Source organism: Gasterosteus aculeatus, chromosome 10, assembly GCF_964276395.1.
Source record: "Gasterosteus aculeatus chromosome 10, fGasAcu3.hap1.1, whole genome shotgun sequence".
NCBI classification, from domain to species: domain Eukaryota; kingdom Metazoa; phylum Chordata; class Actinopteri; order Perciformes; family Gasterosteidae; genus Gasterosteus; species Gasterosteus aculeatus.
Window position 1 is genome coordinate 15,037,218 of NC_135697.1, and position 27,716 is coordinate 15,064,933.

A 27,716-nucleotide genomic window follows, 5' to 3' on the forward strand; every position below is an offset into this window, starting at 1 on the left:
GGGGGGGGTCAGGGTGTCAGCTTATTGAGACTGGAACGCACAGGTTGAGACGACTCCTGGATCGCGTTTGATGAGACCCAGAGAGGTTCCCGTCCATCCCTGATTATCGATGAGGAGGTCAGAGGGTGGTGCTCCCCCCGCCCACCTCGGTGCAACAAGGGGGGGAGGGTGGAGAGGGGGGGGTAGGGTGGGGGGGGTCGGGCGGTCACCACAGCTTATCGGGCCCCGCGGGATGAGAAATGGGTTTTGAAGGCTGAGAGACTCCTTGTGAGCAGACCTTGCTTGTCTTGTTAATGCTCCGTCTTCGGGGGCCAAAAGCAAATAATCAAGTCTCCATGACAACAAGGGAAACTGCCGGGGACACAGTTTGTTTCTCTCATCCCAACGTCCATGGAATCGAACCGCCGACGCGGCAGAGTTGTTCACATCCCCCAAAACCCGACTTTTCTCTCCTAAACCTCATTGCGTTGGTGAGGGAGGGGCAGATGAGGGGTGGGGGGGGGGTCTCAGGGGTCGGGGGGGTGTTGTAGGGGGGGCGGGGGGGGCGTGGAGTGTCACAAGGCCACAGCGGTGCACGGGTGTTTGAGCTTGCAGGGCAGCAGTCCTCTGTTGAGCTGGTAAAACTCCACCAGGTGGATCAAATCGGTGAACTTGGTGGCGCCGTCGTCGAGGCTGAAGAACACCTGACCGTCCTCCTCGCACTTCAGACCCGGTGGGAGGGGGAGAGTGGGGGGGAGGAGAGAAGACGGTTAACCATCGCAACACTGCTGGATGCAGGGCCACGAGATGTAGCGCAGACATTCACGTCACTGATTTAAAGAAAAACAGTTTGTGCCGACTTTAATTCAGTGTAGCAGGCCGGATGTTTCTCTACACCAAGAGCGTCTCAGTAGACCGGCTGACATTTGCATGGCATGAAATCTAAAAAGTGGTACTTTCATTCACTAAAAGAAGAAGGCCAACTCTTCGTGCCTCGTCTGGGTGAATGTTACGGGTGACCGCGTTGCGTAACGTGACTGACCGGCAGGATCTGGAAGTGCTTGATCTTCTGGTGGTGGCACAAGGTGAGCACGAACGCCTTGGGATTACTCTGACTGTCCCGCAACAGGAATAATCTGACACACAGGAGATTAGAGATCAAATATAGAGCCGCCACATGAAATATTCATACAAAGACATTCCGACCTTCTCCCCGCTCACGGAGGTCAGCTTTCAAAAAAAGGGCTCTCACCCGTCTACTTGGCCTTGTTGGATGATCATTTTGTGGGCGTCCTCTCTCACGACGCGACCATGAAACCATATCTGTGTCCTGTGGATCACTAAAAAGAAAGACGTCTCCCACTCAGTGTTTGCGACTCATTGGGTACGTTCACGTGACCCAGTTTATACAGCAGCTCTGGGCAAGCGAATCCAAACTAGATGAAAACATGAGTCCGAGCTGCTGCTCCTGCCAAATGCTGAATAATTCCCTGTTCCCCTCAATCCAGCCTGGGACGAGGCGGATGTGAGGTCACGGTGACCTTTTACCCTTTAAAACATCATCAGTTCTAAATCGGAATAACTTCCCTCAAGGCTCTCCTGTTACGAGAGCGGAGCGCAGGGACCTTCTTCCAATGCTCACAGTATCTGCAGCTACCAAACCGCCTGGTGATTGAAGTTGTATTTGTCAGGTCTGAAGTTTAAGGGGTACCTGTGCTCAGGGAGGACGGGTGCAGAGGGCTGGGACTTCCCAGGACATTCATACGCTGGCTCCGCTTCTGTGGAGGAGAGAGAGCACACGTTCAGACATCTACCCCGAGTTCAAATCACCCACTTCTTTCAGCGCGGCCGGGGCGAGCTGCCGCTTTCGCCGCGTCGGAGCTGTGATCAACAGATCGGACGGAGAAGAATAAGTTCTGAGCTCCCGAAATGACTCGCGATACAAAACTAAAGCGAGAGGGTGTTCATGGTAAAAACGCCGTGAGAAACTATTCTTCGCATTCATCACATCAAACGCCCGGAGCGTAAATCTGCTCATGTTTGGCTTTGGATTTCTTTTTTTAAGTCCCCCTTCTCACCCTCCAGCTCTGTCCCTCCTCCAGGGCGGCGCTCTGGGCCTCCAGGGGGTTTTCGATGACGCGGCCGGTCCGCCCGGAGAAGTCCATGGCGACCAGGGAGTTCTCTGACGCGCTGCGCTGTGAGGAGGAGCGGCAGGTTGGGGAGGAGGGGGAGAGACAAAGGTCAGAGGTCAAACATGCCAGACACACTCACTGGGCCGTGACAAATCCCATCTGCAAACAGACCCACAAGCGACACGGCGGAGAAGCACAAGACTGCAGCTCAGTTTTTCTCAAAGTATTTTAGTATTTTCATTAAATTCACTTTTTAAATTTTCCTCTTTTGGCTGAAAATAATAATTAATAACAAAGTGTTTCACCATCTGCTAATCCACCTGGGACGGGTGCACAGCGGCGACGCCAGAGAGCCGATACTCACCACCGGGGCGGAGAAAGGCGGGAGGTTGGACTTCCTCTGCTGGGGAACGTTGTAGCTCTGATACAGAAGTATCCCGTACTGCGAGGACACAAGGGGAGAGAACGCCATCGACCATCAAACCGCCGGCTCACTGTTGACCGTGAAGCCGTACGAGCCGCAGGCTTGGATTTAAGGAGGGATAATGGAAAGTACCTTGAGGAGTCTGAAGGCCGTCATCCAGCAGGTCCTGCTCTGCTCGTCCTCCGCACACAGCATCTTCAGCTCCTTGCCGTCACTCGTCACTTTGCTGGGCTGCAGAACAAACAGATGCGAACGGACGAGACATGAACGAGAAAGGCCTCTTTTGTGTGTAACAGTAAACAGCCCTAAAGCCAGAAGGCCATTTTAATGTCAGTTAGACAGCAACATCTCTGCAGAGACGGCGAACAGTAGCATCCACAGGCTAATGTTGTCATGTACAGGATGACACCATTGAAACCATGTACAGCATCAGAGTCCTGCTGGTAAGGACGGTACCAGCATCGCAGACTCTCTCCTCCGTCGGTAACACACGGCTCCTCTGATGAAAACCCCACCGCTAAATTAATTCATGTCACCATAGCAACAATGCAACCGACCCCGGCAGCCGAGTAAAATCCCTCATCCAATCCTGCACTGTCACCCCCGCTGACAGCATCTGACACGCCGGTTGTCTGGTGTGTGTGTGTGTGTGTGTGTGTGTGTGTGTGTGTGTGTGTGTGTGTGTGTGTGTGTGAGGGAGGGAGGTTGGGCGAGCCAGATTCCCTGTACCATCTGAGCTTATCCCAGTGGGCTTATCCCAGATCAGCAGGTGACCCACCACCGATTACTCACGGAGTGGGACACACTGGGCTGAATGCGTGTTCGAAGCCCTGCTGGGTGGTTTGACCCTTTGTGCCCTCTGACAAACACACACACACACGTAGAAGGGAAGCAGGTGCACCCGTAAAGAAGCAATCTAACAAAAGATCACGTAACAGCCGGTCTTCCACCTCTGATAGAAGGTAGACAGATAGATGCTTTATTAACTTGTAAAATTAAGATGTAATCATTTTAGGAATTGATTCCTGATATTTCTTAAAATTTACATTAAAAAAAAGGTAATCTCAACACACAAAAACCACAAATCTATTTGAAAATACTCATTTTTACGGGAATAATTATCCAGCAACGGATTTAATGAGTTGCCCGGGTGGCAGCATTGGCTGGCGCGTCACCTTAATGCAGAAGTGGTAATCTGTCGGAGCGTTGTGGAGTTTTCTGCCCGTGATGACGGTGAAGATGTTACTGTCGTCCAGATCTGACAGCAGCTGCAGGTGACGGGGCTCCTGTGTAGTTGTGAGCAAACCAGCGGAAATAAAACGTCAGGTTGAGGTTTTCTTCCCTCTTTATTTAATTAAGTATTGTTCAATGAAAAATGTTCAATGAAGGAGAATCTTTCACTGTTGACACGTCAAGACTAACGTTGCAACCGCAGCTCAACCGGTTGATGCAAAAGCTTCGCCGACCAACAAAAGTAAACTATTACAGACCGGCAGCTGTAACCCGTCACCTTGGACGTTCCTTTAGTGGAGTAGTAGAGCCCGGAGCGCCGCAGGAACATGTAGAGCTTCTTCCAGGACCTGCGTCCGGGCTCCTTCACGTGCAGGTAGCCCTGGATCTCTGGACAGCTGCTGGAGTTCAGAAAGTTCTGCAAAAGAGACACAAGCTGCAACAATCGGGCGAACAGAACGCAGAGACGCCGCGTGATCCGACGCGTTTGTGTTTCGAGATGGCGGGTTTTTTGTTGAATGCGTTTAGCAGAGAAATGTGTGCGTGTCCCTGTAGGTGTGTGTGTGTGTGTGTGTGTGTGTGTGTGTCTCTGACGACCAGATGTCCTCGCAAAGACAAAACTCATTTAGGATTAATTCAGAGTTCAGCTCCATGTCTTGAGTCGAGTCCCCTCACCTGTAAGAGCTGTGACTGAGGGATCGAGCCGTCAGACTCCTGACACCAAGCCACCATCTGCTCCGGAAAAAAGTTCTGGACGGAAAAACACACAGGAGGCTGACAATGAGTGCGAGAGAAAGCCAGAGAGGGAGCCACTAGAAACCACTTAGTGAATATGCAAGCTCAGAGTGGGGTAGTGTTTCTTTATGCAGAATATGTGTCTCCTTCTGTGTGTGTGTGTGTCCGATGAGCACAAAGCCTCAGAGGCAAAGTGGTGGTGGGGGGCGAGAGAGGCAGATAAATGCAGAGAGAGAGAGAGAGGGCACTCCAGCCTGAGAGTAGATGCAGTATGATCTCATCCGCTGATGTAATCCCCTTTAGCCAGCAGCGCTACTCTCAGCGTGATTGACAGGCCGCGGACAGCACTCTGGTGTTTCGCCGTGCTCATTACCACAGAGCTGAGGTCACCTGCTGGCTCCGACACTCTCCTAAATCACCGCGCCGACGGTGTCACCGTGCACCCGGCAGAGCCCCGTGGCCGAGGCCACAGCGGCCGGGGGATGCCAGCGCGAAAAGAAAAAAAACGGCCGAGCGCGGCAGGTCAGAGGCCGGCCGCCGTCATCCAAACAGACTTCAACATCACCGCGCATGAGTGTCCTCGGAGGACGAAACAAATCAAGGCCTCGTGCGTTGAGTTAGACTGACCCGGGATAAGGGAGCACATGTTTTTATTTAATAGTAGAATTTGGCAAAATATGGGGTAACGTGAAATTTAGTACAGAAACTGACGTTTTGTTCCGCCGGTCATCAGATAACAATTTTGATTTATTTTTCAAATCCCCTGATTGCTTGCAAAACTTTGTGTGTTTAGCGCGGTCACACACTAAACACAGGCTGGTACACAAGGTACACGTCAGCCTGCTGAACATCAGCCTGCTGAACATCAGCCTGCTAAACATCAGCCTGCTGAACATCAGCCTGCTAAACATCAGCATGTTAAACATCAGCCTGCTAAACATCAGCATGCTAAACATCGGCCTGCTAAACATCGGACTGCTGAACATCGGCCTGCTGAACATCAGCCTGCTAAACATCAGCCTGCTGAACATCAGCCTGCTGAACATCGGCATGCTGAACATCGGCCGGTTGAACATCGGCCTGCTGAACATCAGCCTGCTAAACATCAGCATGCTGAACATCAGCCTGCTGAACATCAGCCTGCTAAACATCAGCATGCTAAACATCGGCCTGCTAAACATCGGCCTGCTGAACATCGGCCTGCTGAACATCGGCCTGCTGAACATCAGCCTGCTGAACATCGGCCTGCTGAACATCAGCCTGCTAAACATCAGCCTGCTGAACATCAGCCTGCTGAACATCGGCATGCTGAACATCGGCCGGTTGAACATCGGCCTGCTGAACATCAGCCTGCTAAACATCAGCATGCTGAACATCAGCCTGCTGAACATCGGCCGGTTGAACATCGGCCTGCTGAACATCAGCCTGCTGAACATCAGCCTGCTGAACATCGGCCTGCTGAACATCGGCCGGTTGAACATCGTCCTGCTGAACATCAGCCTGCTGAACATCGGCCTGCTGAACATCGGCCTGCTAAACATCAGCCTGCTGAACATCAGCCTGCTGAACATCAGCCTGCTGAACATCGGCCGGTTGAACATCGGCCTGCTGAACATCGGCCTGCTAAACATCAGCCTGCTGAACATCAGCCTGCTGAACATCAACATGCTGAACATCAGCATGCTAGCTTTGTTATTGTGAGCATCTTGGTTCATGATCTTCTGGTCTCTCTGGTCTTTGTTCTCGACCTCCAGAATGCGGAAGCGCTGTCTCTTTGGTTCCTGACACGCTACGAGTCATCCCGTCCTCCTTTGTCTCGTCTTTCCTTCTTCTGCAGAAGACACGGTCCCTTGCACGGAATTGTCTTTTACTTCTTTCTTTTTTTTAATTAATTACTGGCAGTTGTTTGCCTTAAAAGAATAGTGGCGGGTTTGAGCTCTGCGGTTGGGTAATAATGACGAGGTGACTAGTTTCAGAATGTCCAGGAGACACGTTGGTTATGATTAACGTCCAATATCGACTTAAGGGATAAAACCGTTGTCTCTGATTTCGTCATCGCTATTTGAGTGACAGCTGCAGAAAAATCTATTAGTGTGCTTAAAGCAACACAATGTCAGCATGACTTCTAATGTTGTCCTCAGATCCAGAAATACCACGGCGAGAGAGCCGTCCGAGCCCCGGCTGCGTGTGTGGGTGGTGCTAAACTGAAGCCCCTCCCCCCCGGATGATTGGGGTGATTTTGGTCTCCGTCTACCAAGACTGCCACTGCTGCCTTATCAATCGTTCTTTGTCATTTCTAAACAGCTGAGCGTGTCGGAGACTCACCAGGGGGTTCCTGAAGAATTCATATTTGGCATAGTTCTTCCTGAAGAGAAATTTACTGTCGCTGCTCATGGAGGCTTGAACCTGAACCACCAGCTCGTGGTCCTCCAGACATCTCTCTGCACGAGGACACAGACAAGACAGCGTTAGTCACCTTCGGGCCGGGACACGTTGTCCTCTGGGATGCAACTGGAGGCAGATTATGGAAAAAGATCAGTGTACGCTGCTGCAGTTTAATGGAACTCAATAAAAACATTTAGTTGAAATTGTAACTCAGGTTTCTCCGCTCGGAGTTTCTTAACAAGCTCTTTTGCTGCCGTCTCTCCCTCTTCACGCTTCTCTTCTCTCTAACATTGAAAGCTCATTCGGAGACGCCCTCGTCGCCAGAGGACCTTGTTGACCGTAAGCGGTTTTTCGAACGCTGTCCTCCAGCTGCTGCGGACACACGGCGACCTTCGGATGGAAAACGAGTCCATCTCACTCCATCCGGCGCGTTTTAAAAAGGAAGCCGCCACAAACCGGATGGAGAAAATAAAAGTCGACCACCTTTTCGAAAGGCCCGTAAAAGCTCCAGGATGGGGACTCGCATCATCCCGCAGCGCTCGCTTTATTAACTGCAGGTCTTTTGATGGTTCGAACGCGTCACCAGTTAAACTGTTACCGAACACAATGACACAGCGAGAAAAATAATCTCCTGTTACTAGGAGACGAGCGAGGGAGTGAGAGGTTAAAACGAGAGGAGGGGGCAGCGAGAAGAGGGAGCAGTGTGAGGCAGGGAGGAGGGGGGAGAGCGGGGGGAGCGGGGGGAGACGTGGGGGGGGTGAGGTGTCGAGGGCATTGCAGAAAGATGATGTCATGTGTTTAGGCTGATTGCTCAGAGCAGCGAAGCCGTGAGCAAAGCAGGAGAAGCCACAGAGACAAACACACCGGCGGACATGAAGAGGCCCGACCTGCTCGCCGTGCACGTGCACGCGTGCGCTTATGTGTGTGTGTGTGTGTGCGCGTGTTCTCTTTTTTCTTAGAGTTGAGGCCACATGATCTCAGAAAGAGGCCACTTTAAAAATTGATTTTGACGGGATGTTCCGCGTGGACTCACACACACACTTATATGTTCTGGTAAAATTTTCGTTTATTTGCTAAGAAAGCCTTCTGGCTGTAGCTGAGGTGTGTGTGTGTGTGTGTGTGTGTGTGTGTGTGTGTGTGCGTGCGCGCGGCGGAATTTCCTGTGGAGGGTCACGGAGCGACTGATTGGCTGCAGAGGCGAGAGGCTCGTCCGACGGAGACACGCGATTGGCTCCTCGCATCTCTGGTATGACGTTTAGTCCAGCCTCCCCCACTCAACCTCTCCCTCCCTCATTCCCTCTCCCTTCATCTCTCTCTCTTTCCTTCCCTCTCTCTCTCCTCACCTCACATTCCACCTCTCCAGTGCACTTTTTTTTTTTTTCCAGAAACGCAGATCAAGCAGCAAAGCACAAAGCGATCCTTTGACTCTAAAAATACGAGGCGGGAGTAGGAAAGCCTCACTCGGGGACCAAGACAAAAAAAAAGAAATAACGAAGAAAAAAAACAAAGAAAAAAACGCCAGACGCTGCAAAGCGAAGAAGCAAAGCATGAGTCGAGGGTTTTTCTCTCTGAAGGAGCAGAGCATTGCGAGGGGAAAAGGCATGTGAGCAGAACATGGAAAATGTTTAATCCTACGACCGCCACGCCTCCCTCCCCGAGCAGGAGCCACACAGGCACTCAGGCCAGGCTCAAGTGGACACACACACACACACACACGAGTACCCCCAACCACGCCGGACCCACAACACCCATCACACACACACATATAGATCCAGATCTACAACACCGGAGACACACAAACACATGGAAGCTTTCTAAAGAAAACTCTCCTTTTTAATCCCCTTTTTTTTAACTGCTGCGTCATCGCATGTAGCCAAAGAAAAGGCAGCGGCATCAACCGGGGGGGGTGGGGGGGGGGTCTAGATTCGGGTGTGTGTGCGTGCACGGGCATCCTTACCGAGGCCCAGCGCGTGGTGGTGCTCCACCAGCGTCCAGGCGTTGTCGTCCACACAGTGGCTCTTGTAGACCAGCAGCTGACACAGATCTCTGGCCGTCATGTGAGCCGGGATCTCCACCGCTTTGCCGGCGCCGTCCTCGCTCCACACTTTGACTATCTGGAGAAAGACACGGGGGGAAGGGGGGGGGGGGGGGGAACAAGCGGTGAGGGCGGCGCAGAGCAGCGAGGGGTCAGGCCGGAGGAAGTCTAGTGACGCTCCTCTGGAGGCCGGACGCGTCCCGAGTCACTTTTCGTGGGGAAAAAAAAAGAACCCGGAGAAATGAACAGATGAGAGGCTTCGTTTACCTCCATGACCAGGTGTCCCCTCTTAAAAAGGTCCCGTTCACATTATTCTGTCACTCCAACAGGAGAACCGCTTAAAAAAAAAAAAGAAGAAGAAGAAGAAGAAGAAAAAAAAAGAAAGAAAAGAAAAAAGGAGCATGACGTCCAGGGAAGGTCGGCCGGCCCCGGCGCTTCCACTCCAACCATTTTGTCCACGGCTCAACCGAACTTACTCACACGCACGTTCACACACACGCCGTCCGTAACGAAATATCCTCGCCCGCATGCAAACACACACACACACACACGCACACGATGAGCAGAGCAGAAAAGGGCTCATGGCCGACACAAAACACCCAGTTGTTGTGTTTACGCTGGATTTACTTGGTTCCTAAAGGTGCCCCCCCCGCCGGGGGCAGTAAACGGGTCCGTGGTCACCGACGCACTTTACCTCCCGTCGCCGCGCCATCTTGAACCATTACAGCCAAAGTGCCAAAAGCGACATTTAAAACCAGTGTAAGTTTTCTTTTTTCTTCCCCTCTCTTCTCCCGAGTTGCGTCGCTGCAGAAGACGACCGCCGACCCGCCGCTCAGTAACGCACAAAAACACACAGTGACGCCAGCCAATGAGCACGGGAGACGACCGCGATCATCTTCCAGATACCAGAGAGGAATCACGCGTGTGTGTGTGTGTGTGTGTCCTCACACACGTCCTCTGCTCACAGCAGGGGCTCCGCCGTCCCGCACGCCGCACAAAACCAACAACTGTTGGAAATTACGTGAAACAAGACACAAAGCTAGTGAGAGGCAAGGACCGGAGGGTTTGGGGAAGGAGGGAGAGAGGGAGGGGGAGAGGGGGGTGTGTGTGGGGGGGAGGGGGGGGAGTTGGTACGGAAAATGAAGTCGAACAATGGAACTGCAAAGGGGAAACGCACAAAACAGCGAACGACGGCAACGGCGGCCTGGAAATGACACGAAGCACCAGCGGCGGCGTCGCGAAGAGAGACTCCCAATGCGTCCGGGGACAACGTCACAGCGCGCTCTGCCCCTGCAGAGCCACAAGACTCCCGCCCCCTCTCTCCCCCCTCACGCCTCCCCCCCCCCACCGAGAGAGAGAAAAAAAAAAAAAGTGATTTCATGACGCAGGAGTTTTGTCCGGGAAAAGTTTCTGGAACATCGAGAGGGATGAAAAACAAAAAAGGTCCCCATCGGTGCAAACTGCACACATGCTTACACACACACACACACACACACACACGCACGCACACACACAGCTGGCGACGGACATCAGAAAAGGACGGGAACGCGCACACAAGTCTCTTACCTCCACAGCCTGAAAGAGGCAACAGTCTGGAGAGCAGGATGGCATTTTCACACTGAGACGCTCTCCAGTGATACAGAGACAGAGGGAGAGAGGGAGGGAGGGAGGGAGAGGAGGAGGAGGGGGGAAGGAAGTCAGGAAGAGAGGGAGGGAGGGAGGGACAGATTGGCAGGGAGAATGCAAGCGAGGTAAGAGGGAGGAAGGGGGGAGGGAGGAAGTGACAGAGGAAGGAAGGAGAGAGAGAAGCCTGCTGCTGGGCGGCATGAAGGCTGAGCGGCGAGGAGTTTGTGTGAGCCACCCGTTCCTCTCCTCCCGCCTCCCCCCGCCTCCTCCCCCCGCCTCCCCCTCACACTGGATTAACCCAGTGTGGGATTTTTCAAACGGTGAGCTGCTACCTGTCACGTCCTCGACGCGCTTATGTTCAGGGCGGCGTTCAAATCCCCTCATCCCCGTCCAAAAAAAGACCTCCGTCAGCTCCTTTTACCAATGGCGCCGCACCGAAAGAAACACCACCACCCCCCCTCCCACACACACACACACACACACACACACAGATGGAGGGAAACTAGCTCAAACTACTGCAGCCAATCGCTGAACACACACACACACACACACACACACACACACACTTGCCTTATTCTTATGCATCTACTGACATTTAATCTGAGCTGCCTGACGGTTTTAATTTCTACCCCCTTCCTCTTATCCTCCTCATCCTCCTCCCCCTCCTCCCCCTCCTCCTCCCCCTCCCTGTGTGAAATACCATGCCGGAGTGTTGGGACCGGAGCAACATGTGTAACACACACTGACGGCTGCGAGGAACACACTCGAAAGAAAGCGGTGGGGTGATTCGAGTAGCGGAAGGTTGCTCAGCAAATCTACCTGGCCGAGGGGGAGGGAGGGAGGGAGGGGGAGAGGGAGAGAGAGAGAGAGAGAGAGAGAGAGAACGAAGGGAGGGAGGGAGAGGAATAGAGAAAGGGAGGAATGCAAGTAATGCAATACTGAGTCATAATAAGGCTCATGTGTAGGGCACAGGCCAACCCAGCTGGCCCCTAATACAGTGTGCATGGGAACCGTGAGCCAAACACACACACACACACACACACACACACACACACACACATTCTCAAAAGACAAAATGTGAACTATGACAAACAGAGCGGGCAGTTTTTTTCTTTCTTTGACTTTACTGCTCGGGTTATTTCGTCCCGTCTCACGCAAAGGTTTGGCCCCCATCTGGGGAGCCGTGCGCCGGCGGGCTCCCACTGAGCGCCGGAAGCGTCGACGAGCTCCACCTTTCTTCTCCCGAAGGTCCCTCCCTTTCATGAACTTCTTCTTTGACTTCTAGACATCCTCTGACTATTGCTGTACTATATAATCCTTCTTTCTTTTAGCCGGGTTTTATCTTTACAAGAGGAAATTGAACTCACCGTGGCTTGGTCCTCCCCCTTCTGCTTTACCCTCCCCCACATCCGCCCTTTTCTCCCCACCAGAGGTGTGTGAGGGGGGTTATTGGTCCCCTATGCTGCTTATAACACACACACACACACACACACACACACACACACGCACACACGCAGAGGTAAGGCGGGGCTTGTGGTCACGGTATATTGGATTGAAGGGTCATGGGCAGACACCTGCATGCCTGTTAACAAAGACACACACACACACACACACACACACACACACACACACACACACACACACACACACACGCGGTACATAAGGGGTGAGAGGTCGAACACAATAATCTGCACCAGGGTCAGGCCCACTTGACCAAGAGGTTTATGGGCCCCTAAACCTATCAGGCTGTGCACAAACACACAACGAATACACACACACATACACTTAACTATCTTAAGTCTGCCAGGACAGTTTATGCTGAGGAACGCGCTGCAGGCCCCCGGCGCCCCGTCGGAACGCTGCTGTTTCGATGCACTCGCCGACTAAATCACATCAACTAGACCCAAAGAACCCAATCTACAAACTACACGTTGATGTGGAGTTACCACGGGAACAGTTGCCGGGTCTGAAGGTCACACGAAAGGCCATTATGTGATGCCGTGTGTTTTTGTTGTTGTTGTTGTTGTTGTTTTAAATTGTTAATTTAAAAACGTGTTGATGTAGCTTCTATTGTGAAATAGCATGTAGCGTAAGCACAGTTATAATACATATTATTCATAGTATTCTATATCTTTTCAATATTGCATGCAGTATTTTGATTATATATTCAGTTTTTTGACAGCAAAAACTTTTTTTTATATATATATATTTTGAATTGCACATTTCTTCAGTTGTTACATCGGCAGAGGAAACTCTGCCTCAACGTGTTGTGCGCGATAGCTGTTGTGTGTCGTATGCACCAAACACAAAAGCAGAGTCCCCGTATATGAAAAGGCTAATTATTAATAAACCCAATTCTGATTCTTCTACTGATGTCGGCATCTGAATGGTGGCCATTACAATTCACTCAGCCGTCTTTCTCGTGTGCGAGTGGTCGGGTTTCAAGCCAGACGCAACCCAAACTCAACTCACCCCATCGGAGCGGCACCACAAGGACTCACCGAGTGGCTCACCTCCCCACACACACACACACACACACACACACACACACACACACACACACACCGCCTCCACTGACTGATAGACGTCCACTGTGTGTGAGTGTTGGTGATATCGATCCAGTAAAACAAATTGTTTTTTAAAATAGTAAGTAGTAATAATAGACAATAGTTGATCACAATGACACACAAGACATCATTGATCTTAGTCGAGTCAAACTCCCTCTTTTCAGGAATTAGAAACAAATCTTTTCAAAAAAATGGTTCCTAAAAACCGCTTCATTCAAAATGCAACTTCTGCCAACTGGAAGAAATGACCATAAAACACGATGATAACTGAGGTTCCTTATACTATCAGCTCTATGGTTTCCATGGCAATAGGTTAATGCAGCATGACGCTAGTTTGACCGTAATAACGCATGTAGTCCTCAGACAGCGCATGCAAGCTTACGTGTGTGTGTGTGTGTGTGTGTATTTGCGTGGGAAAATTAACACAGTTTGCTGCAAAATGACGGTATCGAGTCATCACCAGTCATCACCCGACACGTCAAACATCGACTGCATGAACGTCTTCATGACACAAACACACACACACACACACGTGTACGTACACCTGATCTGATTGCAGTGGGTCAGCAGACCGTTGCGTGCAGAAGTTCATCAGCTGACCACAGACAGAGGGGGAGGTACGAGTCCTAAACGGGGAGTGTGTGACTCAGAGCTCTGGTGTAGAATTACTTTTCATGACACAGCTACAGCGCACACACACACACACACACACACACACACACACACACGGAACAGTGAATTACTGACACTAACAAGTCGTGTTCCTCCTCTGGGGACTGTGAGAGGCTTTGAAAAATCTCGTGGTGTTTGGCCAACAACTGGATCAAAGCGCTGGGCCGACCAAATCGACCAACGTTGCCATTCCGAGACACTGCTGGCAAGGCTAAAAACACAATTTCGCAAACACCAAATATTGAAATAATCAGAAAACAATAAAAAACAAACCATGGGAAACTGACTCTTTGACATCCCATTTTTTTTTCCTCTTGCCGTTTTCCACAGGGGAGGTCAGGGGTCAGCGTCCGTCTACGAGCGCCGTACCCTGAGCTGGAACACATCCAGTGTCTTGCTCAAGGCCGCTGCAGCAGAGTGGGTGCTTGCCAGCACGGGGGGGGGGTCGGAGGGGGGCGTGAACCCCGAGTTCTCCGCTCGTTAACCGCTGGGCCTCCCAGATGTTCGTAACGCCGCGTCTCTGGCCACAAATAAAAGCAGGAGTTGCGTTACGGCCGCCGTCGTGACGCCAAGTCAGAGCATGACCAAATTCTTGTGAAAGCCGAGGGGAGATGACTAAACTGTGTGGTGTAATACGCCATAACTTGCGTGGGAAACGGCAGTCAGCATCGCCTTACGATCAGACTACTGACGCTCATGTAACGGTCGCCGTCATGGCACCCCCGAGGACGAACCCTTGCAACTACCAAACATAGCAAATTCCAGCCGTAAAGCTTCCACGTCACGCACGAGATGTGTGCGCTGTACAAAAGCAGGAGGCCGAAGCACAGCCGCGCCATCGTCATCAGGGTTGAAGTACGTGAAGGTTTCACACGCGCGCGCTCCTACCCGAAAGGAGGCCACCGAGCGGCGTGCTAGCAGCCGTGTGAGGCAAAGGAAAGCGGGGCTCTGCGCTGAATGCTAACAACAGCACGCTAACGTGCTCAAAAGGGCCGACGTGCCGATGCCCGGCGGGGTGGGAAGCACCACGGGGGGGTAAATGACGGCATCAAATAGAACCCGATGTGGTGACGTTGCCGCCCGTTTAACGTCCGCTGCGTGCAGCATTTCGACTCAATACCGGACCGAGTTTAAAGAGATGTGTGAAAGATAGTGTGCCGGTTGAAAACTACATAAGTTACCCATCAATGTGTCAATTTCTGATCAATTATTGCTCGTGAACTGATGAATTGCAGTGTTTTTTGTTTCCTATGATCCGCTCACGTTTAGGCACTCATGAATCAGCCTCCTCCTCCTCGGTCAAAAGGTTTTTCCTCTTTAGCGGACGATGATAAACACGATGGAATGTTGGAGGTGATTTTTCCGTGTGCTTTCCGGCACAAGCAGTCGGAGCTGCAGGAATAAGACAATCTTCCTGTTTTTGTGGCACGGTGAAGCATTCTTGAGGAAATTCCTGCCTACGGGAACCTGGTGACCTGTCATGAAAAATAAATGACTCACCGATGTCAGATACAGAGACGAAGCGCAAGCAAAGCAGCAAAAAGACAACACCAAGCTGCCTTTACAACGATTCAGATGGTTCAGATTCACAAGAAGAGTTAAATGAGTAAAAACCGAACGAAATGAGGACGTCCTGAGAAAAAGACACGATGCAGCATCTGTTCAGCTCAAACACGTACAAAAGATCCTTTGTGCAACCGGCAAACTTGCTCTCTGACTCCAGACCTTGTGAGACGATGTCAACAAAATGCATAAATGACGCTTGGCCTTATCAAATGTGCGTGTGTGAGTGTGTCGTTGAGAGCACAAGAAAGTGGAAGCATCTGAAATAACCTTTATTGTTCGGGGTGGGCATCCTGCAAACTTCTTTTGAGAGGGATGGAAAATTCCTGAGACAGGACGCTGCACCGGCGGGAGAGGGGGGGGGGGGGGGGGGGGGCGAGGGCAAGGCTAACGACACACTCCCGCACACACAAACACACACGGACACACGCGCAGTGACGTGAAGAGCCAAGGTTGAGGCGTGTGAACCGGAAACGGGCGCCTGTCTTGCGCCTCGGGGCGGATTCGGGAGGTTCACAGAGCTCCGACCTGCAGACGTTCCCAGCCGCTTTCCCAGCTCCGCTGCGGAAGTCTGCAGCATCCTGGAGACATCGCTCACCTCCGTCCGCAGCAAAACACGGCTGTCACCACGCGTGTGTGTGTGTGTGTGTGTGTGTGTGATTGATAATGACGCTTCCACAATAACACACACGGTCAGATAACCCAGGGTGAGCGGTTGTGTAATGGAAAGAAAAGGCCGTCCGCAGCCAAAGTCAACACATGGCGCTCCGACTGGAACATAACAGGCCAGTCAGCTGCTTTCCAAACACACACACGCACAAATCCTCCCTTGTGATTGTGGTCAAGCAAAGGACGTCAACCGCAACCGTAGCGGCAACCGGTAACAAAAAAAAAAAAAAAAAAGCGTACGTGAAAGGGTGGAGGAGAGGTGGTGCGGGGGGGAGGGGGGGGCTTACGTGGTCGTTGGAGGTCTGCAGGGGGCAGAGAACGGGGGAGCCGTCCGGGCTGCAGAGCTCGGGGAAAGGGTTGGGGATGGCAGGCAGGGAGGCCGGACGCAGAAGATGCTCTTCCTGCAGACACCTGCAGAGGGAGACACACACACTGATGTTGAGGCCGGTGACCGACGAGAAGAACCACCATAATAAATCAGTGTGGGGCAAAGAAAAGGTAAAAAGGCTGTAAAGTAAAGGCTGAAATGGATTAGCTGCAGAGTGATTGCCGGTGACATAAAATAACTAACTGAGCTGTGGCAGAACAGACCTGAAATAATTAAAAACAAAACAATATGAACATTTTCGGAAGCTGATTAATCCCACATTTGTGGTCAATGTGGGTTCTAAACAGTGTTTGTTTACATTTTCCAGCTAGATTTCCAGCAATCATTGCGTGCAATCTTCGCCCCGTCCTTAAATGCTGGCGAGTAAAAGCAACAGATGGAAGCATCCGGGCTGCAAAAACAAAATTGCATTCAAAGCTTCTGAAGTAAAAAAAAAACAACCCAAAAAACAATTGAGATGGCGGGTTGCGTGCGTCTACCTGACGGCGTGGATGTGCATCGGCTGAGACGGCCGCGGCCTGTCCCTGGAGGGCGGGGAAGGGAGCAGAGGCGGGGTGTGACGGCGGTGGGCCTGGCCGTGTCCCGGGTGGTGCTGCTGCTGCTGCTGGTGGTGCTGGTGAGGCGCCGCCGCGTGGCCGTTGTTCAGGAGCCGCGCCGTGTCGGCCTGTGTAGAGTACACGCTCTCCATGGAGGAGTTCATGTCGTTCACCAGCTGCTCCAGATCCACGTCGTCCTCTGCGGGGGGTCGACGGGATGCGAGAGGCGGAGAGGGGAAGGGAGGGAGAAGGGAAGGGAAGGGAGGGAGAAGGAAAGGAAGAAGGTGGTGAGCGACAAGCTGTGGGACGGTCCATCGTCCTCGGTGGGCGACGAGATTTTTTTTTTTTTAAACGTCCAAAAGCAGCTGATCACCATCATAAATATAATGAATCTGTTCAGATCAAGTGGAGCTAATAGAGAACCAGAACCATCGCAGTCGTTCATGTTTTCTCTCAGTAAATAAATAAAATATGAAGTCTGGTTATTGAAATGTCTGCATTCCTTAAAAAGTGTCTTGTCTTGTATTTCTGCATTAAGAGACAGAGAGGAATCAACTGTGGAAGCCGGTTTGTCAAACATTGCTATGAAATGGTTCCTGTCGGGGTGAACAAAAGGTTAACTGTTAAAACAGACCGGCTCAGCATTTTGACGTTTTGTCCCACTCCTACATGCCGAGTCAATGCATTCTGGCAAGCACCTTTAATTGGGGGTAATTTAACACGATCGACCGTCAAAATATTGCCAGAAGCAATAGTTCCTGAACCACGGAGGCAACACAGAGTCTTGTCTTAAGGTTTCACTCCCCCTTGTGTTGGATTTCACTTTGGAGTTCTTCCAATAACTGAGCCGTACGCGAGCGATGGCGGGGGCCCGAGCAGTTTATCAAGCGACTGGAAGCTGGAACCAAACGTCCCCCGTGGACGGGAACCACACGCCGCTCCAGCGAAAGGACGCAGTCAACAAGTGGCAGGGCCGCGCTTTTCACCTGACCTGTTACTAATTAACTGAAGTCCATCCAGGATTAACACTTAATCAATTACCCTTCTGGGACAAATGGAGTAGAACGTTCGGACTGCAGATTCGTTACTCACCGTTTCCTCAGCATAGCAGAAGCTAAAAAGTCTCCTTCTGGGTGGGAAGTCTGTTTTAGGTTAAAGGACTACTCTACCAGCAGTTTGGTCATATACAGAATTTAAGTAACTTGCTCAACTTGCATTACATGCATTTTGTACGAGGAAAATAATACTGCAAGTGCCGAGTGAGAGTTTGTATCAGATATTTTGCACAGGTTTCGCTGTTGTTCAATGCATAAAGATTTCTAAATGATCATTTTGGGGCGGGGGTGCAAGGCCTATTAGGTCTTCATGTGTTTCTGTATGTTTGTGTCCTGGAAACTCAGAATTCCTGAAATTCCAGGAAGAAGAAATTACAGCACTTCTTACAGCCTACACACTGCATACGGTGGCCAAATGATCGGGACTAAGCAGGGCTCCAAAACACACACACACACACACACACACACACACGTCTGCACACAGAGGAGTCTAGGACATCCTGTACGATATCCAGCGCCGATGATCGTGTGCATGTAATTACACAGGAGAGAAAGCACACATTGTACTGCACACAAACAGGCGCGCCGGGGCTGCAGAGGAGGAACAGCAGGAGTCGGCCGGTCTGATCTCAGACCACAAAAGGGGCTTGCATGACATACTTGAACACGGACACGCAAGCGCACACAGAAAGGACAGTCTGGGACACAAGGTCATGTGACGCTGGGGTTCACGAGTGGGACAAGAGGGGGGAGGAGGGGGGTCACACATATTTGGAAAAGAACAGGAGAGCGCACGAGGACAGCTCAGAGGTGATTATTATGTAAAGCCGCAACATACTTTGCATTTTTTTACAGGGAGACATTTGATTAGTCATAGTAGAAAAAACACAGGTGTGACTCTGTTTGCTTTACAGCAGGAACCCAGACGGGTAAACAAAGATCCATGTAACTTGCCCAGATCTGAGGTTCTGAGAGGATGAATCCGGGTGCCTCTGCTCAGAGCGGGATGGTCGTCAATCGAAACCAATTTAACTTGACAGACCAGTGAGTGCGTCGTTACCTAATCGCTTATCTTGTCTGGATCGCGCTCGTTGTTGCAACATCTCGCTCCATCGCAGACAAGCGGGCCGAGACAAATCCGAACACAGCTCTCGTAAAAACCAGGCCGGTCCCGCCTGTGTTCATTTGCACTTTACTGCTCTACTTCAGACCTTTTTAACAAGGATTCATCATCGCTATTTGGTGGAAGACTAAAACGGTAAATCTTGACTACTTTTGGGGCGTGGTTGAAGTTCAGCAGTCGTGAATGAGGAGGTTATGAAGAAGAACTGGTTCCGTTGTCATTGGAAAGATCAGTTTTCTGAACAGACTAAAAGTTTCCAATGTGTCACTTTCTACGTGCAAACATTTCATCAACAGCAAGAATCCACCCCGGTCATATTTATCTCCTCTGTGAAAGCGTCACTTTGTGTTTGAGTGCCGGTTTTACATTCAAATGTTTCCCGGCGCGGCTTTAAGAGGATAGCGATGCCGTCGTTGGCGTTCCTCTCCCCGGTGCCGGCATCAGCGAGGGAAGCCAGAGGACACGTAGCATTTAAAATATCTGATTGCAGATGAAATGCTGCCATACAACCGCGGGCCAATGCACTCCGGTCACATTCCAGAATACGCCGAATGAGCGCTCGCTGTCCCTCGCCATGACAACCTGCAATCAGCGATCTCTGACGGCAGTCCAGGGGTCAGAGAACGGAGCTGGACGTTCAAGAGCAAAGTGCAACTGAGGTACTTTCTGCGCAATAAAAATACTTAAAAGTGCATTTTACAGAAGTAGTAAACAAATACTTTAAACTGTACTCGGATCAGATTGCGTTGATCCGTGTGATCACATTTTGCACGTGTTTTCACTGTGGTCCATCACAACACGTGACGCCTTATCGTCGCCGTATTTCCGCAGACTACCTGAAACCTCTGTCCTCTTAACATCTGGCCTCCCCTTTAAGACCCAAAGAAGGTCACCGCGTTCCTCCGCTGAGCAGCACAAAGGATCAAGGACGCTGAAGTCAAGCGGCAATCGTGGTTGTGAACAAAACACGCAACCTGTTTCGAGTCAATCGGCTATCTCGCGTGCGATCGACACCGTGCGATGCATCAGGACACCCGCCATCGGCCCGTTCCAAACACAGGCCCGGTGGGGGGCGTGCAACCCGAGCCTGGAATGATCTAAATATACAGCCGCTCCGTCAGCGAGGCTGACGTAATGTTTCTCAGAGCTCGATCTCATGCAGTTAATATCATCACAGCGGTTTAATGCGGCGCGGCCTATGTAATATTTATGATGCCTGTTGTGGTTTACTTCTTCTTTTTCCTCTCAACCGGACTCATCACCTTCGCTTAGCGCTTTTTCATTCTCAACATTTCCACGTGGAGGTGAAATCCAAGCTTTGGCTGAAAGGATTTCTGGGAAAATATTAAGAGAAGGTGGCCGATTGAAATGAGGGAGGGGAGGCGGCATTTCAACGCTTGTCTGTAACCTCTGAGCAGCAGAGCCGGCAGTGATGAAGGGAGACAATGTCCTGGATGGAGACGAAGATAGCGGGGGGGGATTTATAGGAACACCGTAGGAACATTCGGTCGGCCAGCAAATGTGCTGCTGAGATCCCATAAAGAAAGCTGTGGAAAATAAAATGGAGAGTGTGAAATATGGAAAGAACGGTGTCATCTTTTACGACATCGGGAGTAGAAAAAGACGGGATAACAGCCGTATTTCATCGTTTCATATTTGCATCCCCCCCCCAAAACAGATCTGACATGGTCGGATGAGGAGAGGACGGTTACCATGGTGATGTGGCAGGTTTTGATTGGCCGAGCGCTGAAAGCCTGGAACAATCAGCTCCTCGGGCCGGCGGGCGGAAGTGCGGTCCATGTTTTCCTGTCAAAAAAGGGCAAAGGACAAGCAGAAGGTGGATTAAAGGCGGCGTCGTAAAACGCAAGCGGCGGGTTTAACACGTCAGATACTTCAGTGGAGGGTTCACAGGGTCGTGCAGAGGGCGGGTTCAAGGCTCTGCTCTCGAGGAACATCAAGCCTCCAGTTCAGAGGTCAGTGAAACTTAAAGCCTGAACGGTGACTTTCTGAACCCGGCTCTCTCTCATTCACGCACGGACGCACACAGACACGCACACAGACACGCACACGCACAAAACCGCCCCATGTGAAACTTACCCCCAGATACTGATTAGTATGCTTCAAAAAGACAACAGATCGGGCCATTTTAACAGCAAAAACATACAAGATCAGGAACACTTATGCAATCTCACAAGTCACACACACACACACACACACACACACACACACACACACACACACACACACACTCATACACTGCCAAGTTCCTCACATGTTGTCTAATTTGAAGCAGCCTCCGGGCGAGAGAGCCGCAGTGGAGAAGAGGAGTGAAGAAAGCCAAACAAATTTTTCAACCTTCCCTTTTCCAGGAAAAGGAAAAACGAGGAAAAGATGCTTCCAGGAAACTGCCCGTGGCCTGGGTTCATGCTGTGCACGTAGACACACACACACAGAGAAATATATACTCACAGCTACACTCTGTGCTTCGAAAACATCCATAAATGCCCAGAGTGAGATTTATAGCTCTGAGAAGCAGCAGCCAAAAGCTTTCCAAGGAAGGCAACTTGGCTGCAAGGCCTGTGTGCTGAAAGGGAAAGTCTGCAGACATCAGCTAAAGCGGTCAGCTACAACAACTCTCTCCCAAACCCCCCTCGGATATGTTTACTCATTAACAGACCAGATACGTCAGGCGGTGTTATGGTAAATATACAAATTATGCAATGACATATTTCTACTAGATGCACTAAAGCTGCCAGATCTGGATAAATAAAACAAGTGCAAAAATCCTATCACTGAGAAGAGTTGTGATAAGAATATCCACTTGATAAATACAATAATTAAGTATGCTACATCTCTTACATGGGTGTGGCCGTCGTCATTCTTTCAGCACACTCAGCAATAGTCTGGGATTACCTTCTTGTGGACACAAGAGGGTAATTGTGTACATGGTGTGTAGTTGGAGGCAGGAGCAACGATACTCGCAGCGTTATTAGAGGTCCAGGGCAAATCCGCTCCCCCTGCAGCCCTCGTACAGTAAAAGTTTCTCTTTAACGGCTGCATTCCAAACAGAAGTTACCAGATTAATCGCTGCAAGGCTATGCAAACATTAAAGTGGCTCAAGCTGCACTCCAAATAACATCATTTAGGCATAAATATGTCGGGAATGTTCTTGTTTGTAGAGTGGACCGTCTATCATTTCTGCGTGTTGATTTTGGTCTGGTCTCTGTACATATATAAAAAGGGACTATCGACAACTCAAATGTCCGCCATTCGCTTAATTCGACGATAACACGGACCAACAGTTTATTATATAATGTTTCTGAAAACATTTGCGGGAAGGAATTTAAGCAATGCAGTGACATCATCTTTATTTATATGTGAAACCGGATTTTTTTTTTTTTTCTGACTCATGCACCACCGTCAGGATCTGGTGGCAGTTTGAGCAGAATGCCATCATTACATACATGATATACAGTTTAAATCCCCTCTATGATCCCCCTTGGTTTTAACTGAGGTTTTGTGTCTTACAAAAATCTGTTTGGGCCGGGCTCTTTTTTTCCCCTGCAGTCAGAAAAAACCTTTGGCCCGAAGCTTCGATCAGCTCGACGCGTTCAGGTTTTTCTGGATCGTCTTGACATCTGTTTGTCGTCAGTAGAAACGTCTCCCCTTCCACTGCGCAGCCCGCCGCATTACCGTCTCGGAGAATCGCCGCCGCGCCCTCCTCCAAAGCGCGCCCGTGCTCCCCCCCCCCCCTCCCGCATAAAGCCGCTGACCTCTGACCCCCTCGGTAAATAAATACAGAACTGCAGCCCGCGTTCGCTGAACGCACACGGTCCGGGGGGGGCGGACTTTCTGCGCTGCGCAGGATTCCTTCCTGCAGACGCACATGAGCACTAGTGTGCAAGGAGCTCGCAGGGAAAAGATCTGCTGGCTCCGACGACACACTTCTGGCAGAGCTCTAACGTTCTCACCAAAGATGCACGCACACACACACACGCGCACACAAACACACACAGGCCTGAAACGCTGCCCAGTTATGTATAGCGTTATGCAAGTATGCAGAAACAAGGGCTCATTTGCTTCTTTTCTTCACACACTAAAACCTACAGTGACTGCTTACAGATGGGGTAATGTGTGTGTGTGTGTGTGTGTGTCATGCTGTATCACGTCAACGAGCAAACTTTACGTAACACACGCACACGCACGCACACACAATGTTGTAACCCACTTTTCCCTTCCTCGGACTATTAAAACCGTGTTTTTATTCCCCGCTTGATGCAGTGTGGAGGAATGTGGTTTTCTGTGGGGATTCGATTCACTATTCACTGCCGTCTCACTGGTGCAAAACGCTTTCCTGGAAGCCAACGCGAAACCAATCCAACTTCATGTCAGCCCCGCCGGGGCTCGGCGGTCCCACGGTTTGGTTTACCAGGGAGCTGAAGTTCCTCCACCGCTTCCGTCACCAGCGAAACGCCGCGCCAAATCGATCGCGCAACAAAGCCCACGGCTTGCTGATGTTGTTTGTTCAGCGCTCTATTTATAGACCCACACGGTGCTTTTTAGCCAAATTCTTTGGGTGACTGGCGGGTTGTGCTGGAGAAAATCCCAGCGCAGCAACAAAGGGCTCATTTTGCAGGAGCTCAACAGAGATGTGGGTCTGTTGAGCTGCACGGACGCCATGTTTCACCTGACTGGGCCGGGAGTCGCTCACTGCGAAGCCAGTGGCCTCGCTCACGCACCAATCAAACGCCACTCATGGAAAGAATGATGACACCTTGCTGAAGCCAATCAGACAGCATCCAATCACGACACAGGAACCATGAGGAGCATTAAGTTATTGAGCAGCGATTGAAGAAAAATTATACTAAAGATAATATTGGCTGCATAATTGAACTTTCCAATGATCAATAAAACAATGAACTGTGGATTACAAAATGTGTGAGCATGCAGGGAGAGATGGCATTAGTGAAGAGCGCATCACGACTCTATTAGGACTGAAAAATCACAGTTTAGGACTTCAGGTCTCGGTTTGGGACCTGAGTGCAGAGAGTTCCTTGCAGAACAATGACTTGGCTTCGCCCTTCAGAGGTTTTGAGGCCTAATTAACGCCGTTGCCGTTCTCAACGGCTCAAATAGCAGCAAACCTCCATTTTTTCTGGGCTCCTAATGTTATGGGGTTAAAAACCCTTTTCATACATCTTTCAGACTACAAGCCCAAATCCCTCCTTTGATCCAGGATGATTTTTAAAAAGTCTGGAGATCCAAAATGCAAATCCCTTCCTTTTTTTTTTTTTTTTTTTTTTTTAAATGCGATTAGAAGTGGATTAATTCTTTACAACCCAAAACGTGATGTTTTCCTAAAACCTCACCCGGTAGTTTTGGTGCCTAAACCTAACAGGGCCCCCAGGAGCTCTATGGGGCGTGTCCGGTGGTGCGAGCCGCGCGCTGGAAAAGCCGGCGTAGCTCTGCGGTTACCGACGCCGGAGCGTTGCCATAGCAACAGGCGCCAACGTGGTTGGCCATGAACGCGGGCCACTACAGGTGCAACTCATCATATCCCACTGAGATCTTCTGGTTTTATGCCGACTCGCAGCCCACTGAGCTAAAAGGAGCCGAGTCGTCGTTAAAAGTGACACCGGTGCTTTTCCTGCATTACTAAACCACAACGTGCGCGTGATCAACACGCTTGTATTCACCTGGTAGTTTGAGTGATGAAGGAAGTAGTCAGGGCATCCCGCTAAGGCCATGGTGTTCCTTCAGCGTTCCCGGCCTGTGGTCCCGCCAGCACCCTGATCCTGGGTGGACACGCGATGGAAAAGAAGCATTAAAATCGACACCAAGACAGAGATCACGACATTAACTGAATGAGAACGTGAAAATAATCTAAAGCATGCGAGGAAACAATGAAATAATCATCACCAGGTGAGTGTGAGTTCAACAACTTTCTTAAAAAACGTGTGTCTATTTTAGACAAGGGACAAAACAAAACTATACATCCCTCTCTGCAGAAGAGAAAACACACATACACACACACACACACACACACACACACACACGGCTAAACAAAGCCTGGGGGCCTAAGGCTAAATAAGAAACCCCCTCCAAGCTGGCAACACAAGACCACTCACCACCTGCAGAATGAAGGGGGAGGCTGGAGGGAGGGAGGGGAGGGGGGCTAGAGGGGAGGGGGGGGGGGGGCACACTCTGCAAAAAGTCGAGCTGTTCAGCATTTAGTCGTCTGTTAACTGGATGCAAATTGAGGTTTTCCGAAAACTCATTTCAGAGACATGAAGCCAATTCGCTCAACTCAATAACACAAATGCTCCCAAAAAGGAAGAAATGACTTGTTGAAATGGATTTTTTTAGCAGACAACTGAATCCACAAACACACACACACACACACACACTGAAAGCATTTCTCACTAAATAGCTCCACTCACTCTTGGACTGCTGGTTTCTCTCCCAGCAGGTCTCCATTGTATAGTTTATTATATAACAGATATCAGATGGTTCGAACAATATCTCCTCCCCCTCCCGCTCCCCCTCCTCGTCTCCCTCCCTCTCCTTTCACCCCACCAATTACTGTCTCCACTGGGGCTCTGCTATCTTTAGGTCGCTCTGCTGACTGAGAATCTGCGTCTAGATGTGTGTGTGTGTGTGTGTGTGTGCACCATCACACACACACACACAGACACACACAGCCTCTCCATTGCTGATATATTGCACACTATCTTTTTTTTATACCACGGTTTTATATCTCACACGTTCTTGCATGCGCTTGCGTGTGTGTGTTCACGCCAATCAAACAGCTGGCCAAAAGGACAGGCTGTGCTGATCGTGTGTGCGTGCGCGTGTGTGCGTGTGCAGGGGTGGAGGGGGGGGGGGGGGTAATACGCCTGAAAGCAAAGCGTAAACTGCAAGGGATTGACATTTGCTGACATTTGTGGTTCCTCCTGCAGAGAAAGGGAGTCATTTACTGGTCATAAGAGGAGACCTAGAGTGTTGAATTGAGCATGAAGAAACCTTTTGTTGCGTGTGTGTGAGCGTGTGTGTGCGTGCGCGTGTGTTTGTGTGTGTGCAGATAACAAACATCATATCTCTAGAAATAACCACAGGTGTGTTTTACCGATTAACTGTATTTTCTAAACAAAAAAAATAAAATGCAAGCAGTATTTAAGGACATTGCAGCCACGTGCACATACACACAACAGTAGTTAAATTCTCCCACTCAGAGCCTCTTAAAGGCCCTAATGTTGATCCGTAACAGACCCAAAGTCTTCTTTGTGCACCAAGAAGGAAGGAAGGAAGGAAGCAGGACGTTTAGCAGCATGCAGAGATTAGCCTACATTTGGTCACAGCTAATGGAGCTTCAACACACACACACACACACACACACACACACACACACACACACACACCCAGTATCCTCCTTAATGCAGCCGTTCTTTACATGCTTGTGGGTTCAGCTCCCTTGCGAAGCAGCAATTAGCGGAAGAAACCAAAGTGCATCTACAGCGAGGAGATGAAGCAGCGGCTGCAGGTTGTTGTTGTTGTTGTTGTTGTTGTTTTTATGTTTGCATTAAAAAAAAGTAGTGCGAGAAAGTAGAACGCAAAGCTGGGGAGCTTCACAAAGTCAACAACACCTCACATCTCCCTGCAGAGGGTCGAACGTCGCGCGCGTCCCCTCCGCCGCATTCCTGCGCACGAGGGACCGAGACGCAGCGCGGACGGGACGCACGTTCCTCCCGCGCTGCGTGAGAAAGGAGCGACGGCGCTTACGGGATCACTCACCGTGTCCCGGGACGCGCTGCGACCGTCCTCGTCCGGATCTCCGCGCACACTGTTTCCTCCAATGGGAGCTCCGTGCGCTGCCCCGTTGTCCGCAGCTCGGCCCGCCCCCTCCCCCCTCCCCCCTCCCTCCGAGTGGGAACCTACGCGCACGTACGCGCGAGCACGCGCCGTTCTCCACGTGCCCTCGTCGACCAGCTGATTCTAACCTCGCGCGACGCTGGGACGCACGTACGCACACGCAGACGCACACAAACACGCGCCTTACAATAATATAGTATTTACACAATAATAATATATAATGTATATGGTAAATGGACTGTACTTGTATAGAGCTTTTCTACCACTCAAAGCGCTTTAACACTACATGACATCATTCACCCACTGATGACAGGAGAACCACACACAGTGACACCTGCACACCAGTAACCAACAATCACGCACTGTAGTCGCAGCTACAGGAGCAATGTTGGGTTAAGTGTCTTGCCCAAGGACACAACGGCATGCGGGGTAGCAGAGCCTGGGATCGAACCGACAACCCTCTGGAGGACAACCGTGCTCCCCTCTCACCCATTTATATATATATATATATATATTTTAATGCGCTACTAGTCTTCTGAAGTTTTCATTTAAATTTTCACCACTTTCTTGGCTTCTAGGCTTCTAGACGTTTTTTGCAGCGTGTTCAATACCTGACTTTAATGCTTCAAGAAGGGGGGGGGGGGTGGTGGTGTCCTCTCTGTGACACAGTGGTGAGAGTCATCCATCCATCTGGTTTCACCACTGCAGCGCTACACTGTGCACATTAC

General features: G+C 50.6%; 1 protein-coding gene across 3 annotated transcripts; it reads right to left on the bottom strand.

The window, feature by feature from the left end:
• On the bottom strand, nt 1–27,037 carry LOC120826229 (growth factor receptor-bound protein 10). Of its 3 annotated transcripts, none has more exons than XM_040188333.2 (17): nt 26,911–27,037; nt 24,816–24,914; nt 20,832–20,925; nt 16,885–17,140; nt 16,305–16,428; nt 8,843–8,999; nt 6,826–6,941; nt 4,441–4,515; nt 4,046–4,183; nt 3,711–3,821; nt 2,668–2,766; nt 2,476–2,553; nt 2,058–2,174; nt 1,691–1,757; nt 1,232–1,319; nt 1,022–1,115; nt 1–701 (listed from the first exon to the last, which is right to left on the bottom strand). In XM_040188333.2, the coding sequence occupies exons 2-17, from the start codon at nt 24,864–24,866 to the stop codon at nt 555–557; spliced, it is 1,812 nt and encodes a 603-aa protein (XP_040044267.2). In that variant the 5' UTR covers nt 24,867–24,914; nt 26,911–27,037; the 3' UTR covers nt 1–554. The 3 variants fall into 3 exon arrangements, with proteins under 3 accessions (XP_040044267.2, XP_077937057.1, XP_040044269.2); XM_078080931.1 differs by having other exon boundaries at nt 25,560–26,915; XM_040188335.2 differs by lacking the exon at nt 26,911–27,037 and adding an exon at nt 26,763–26,891.
• Between the last annotated feature and the right edge of the window lie 679 nt (nt 27,038–27,716).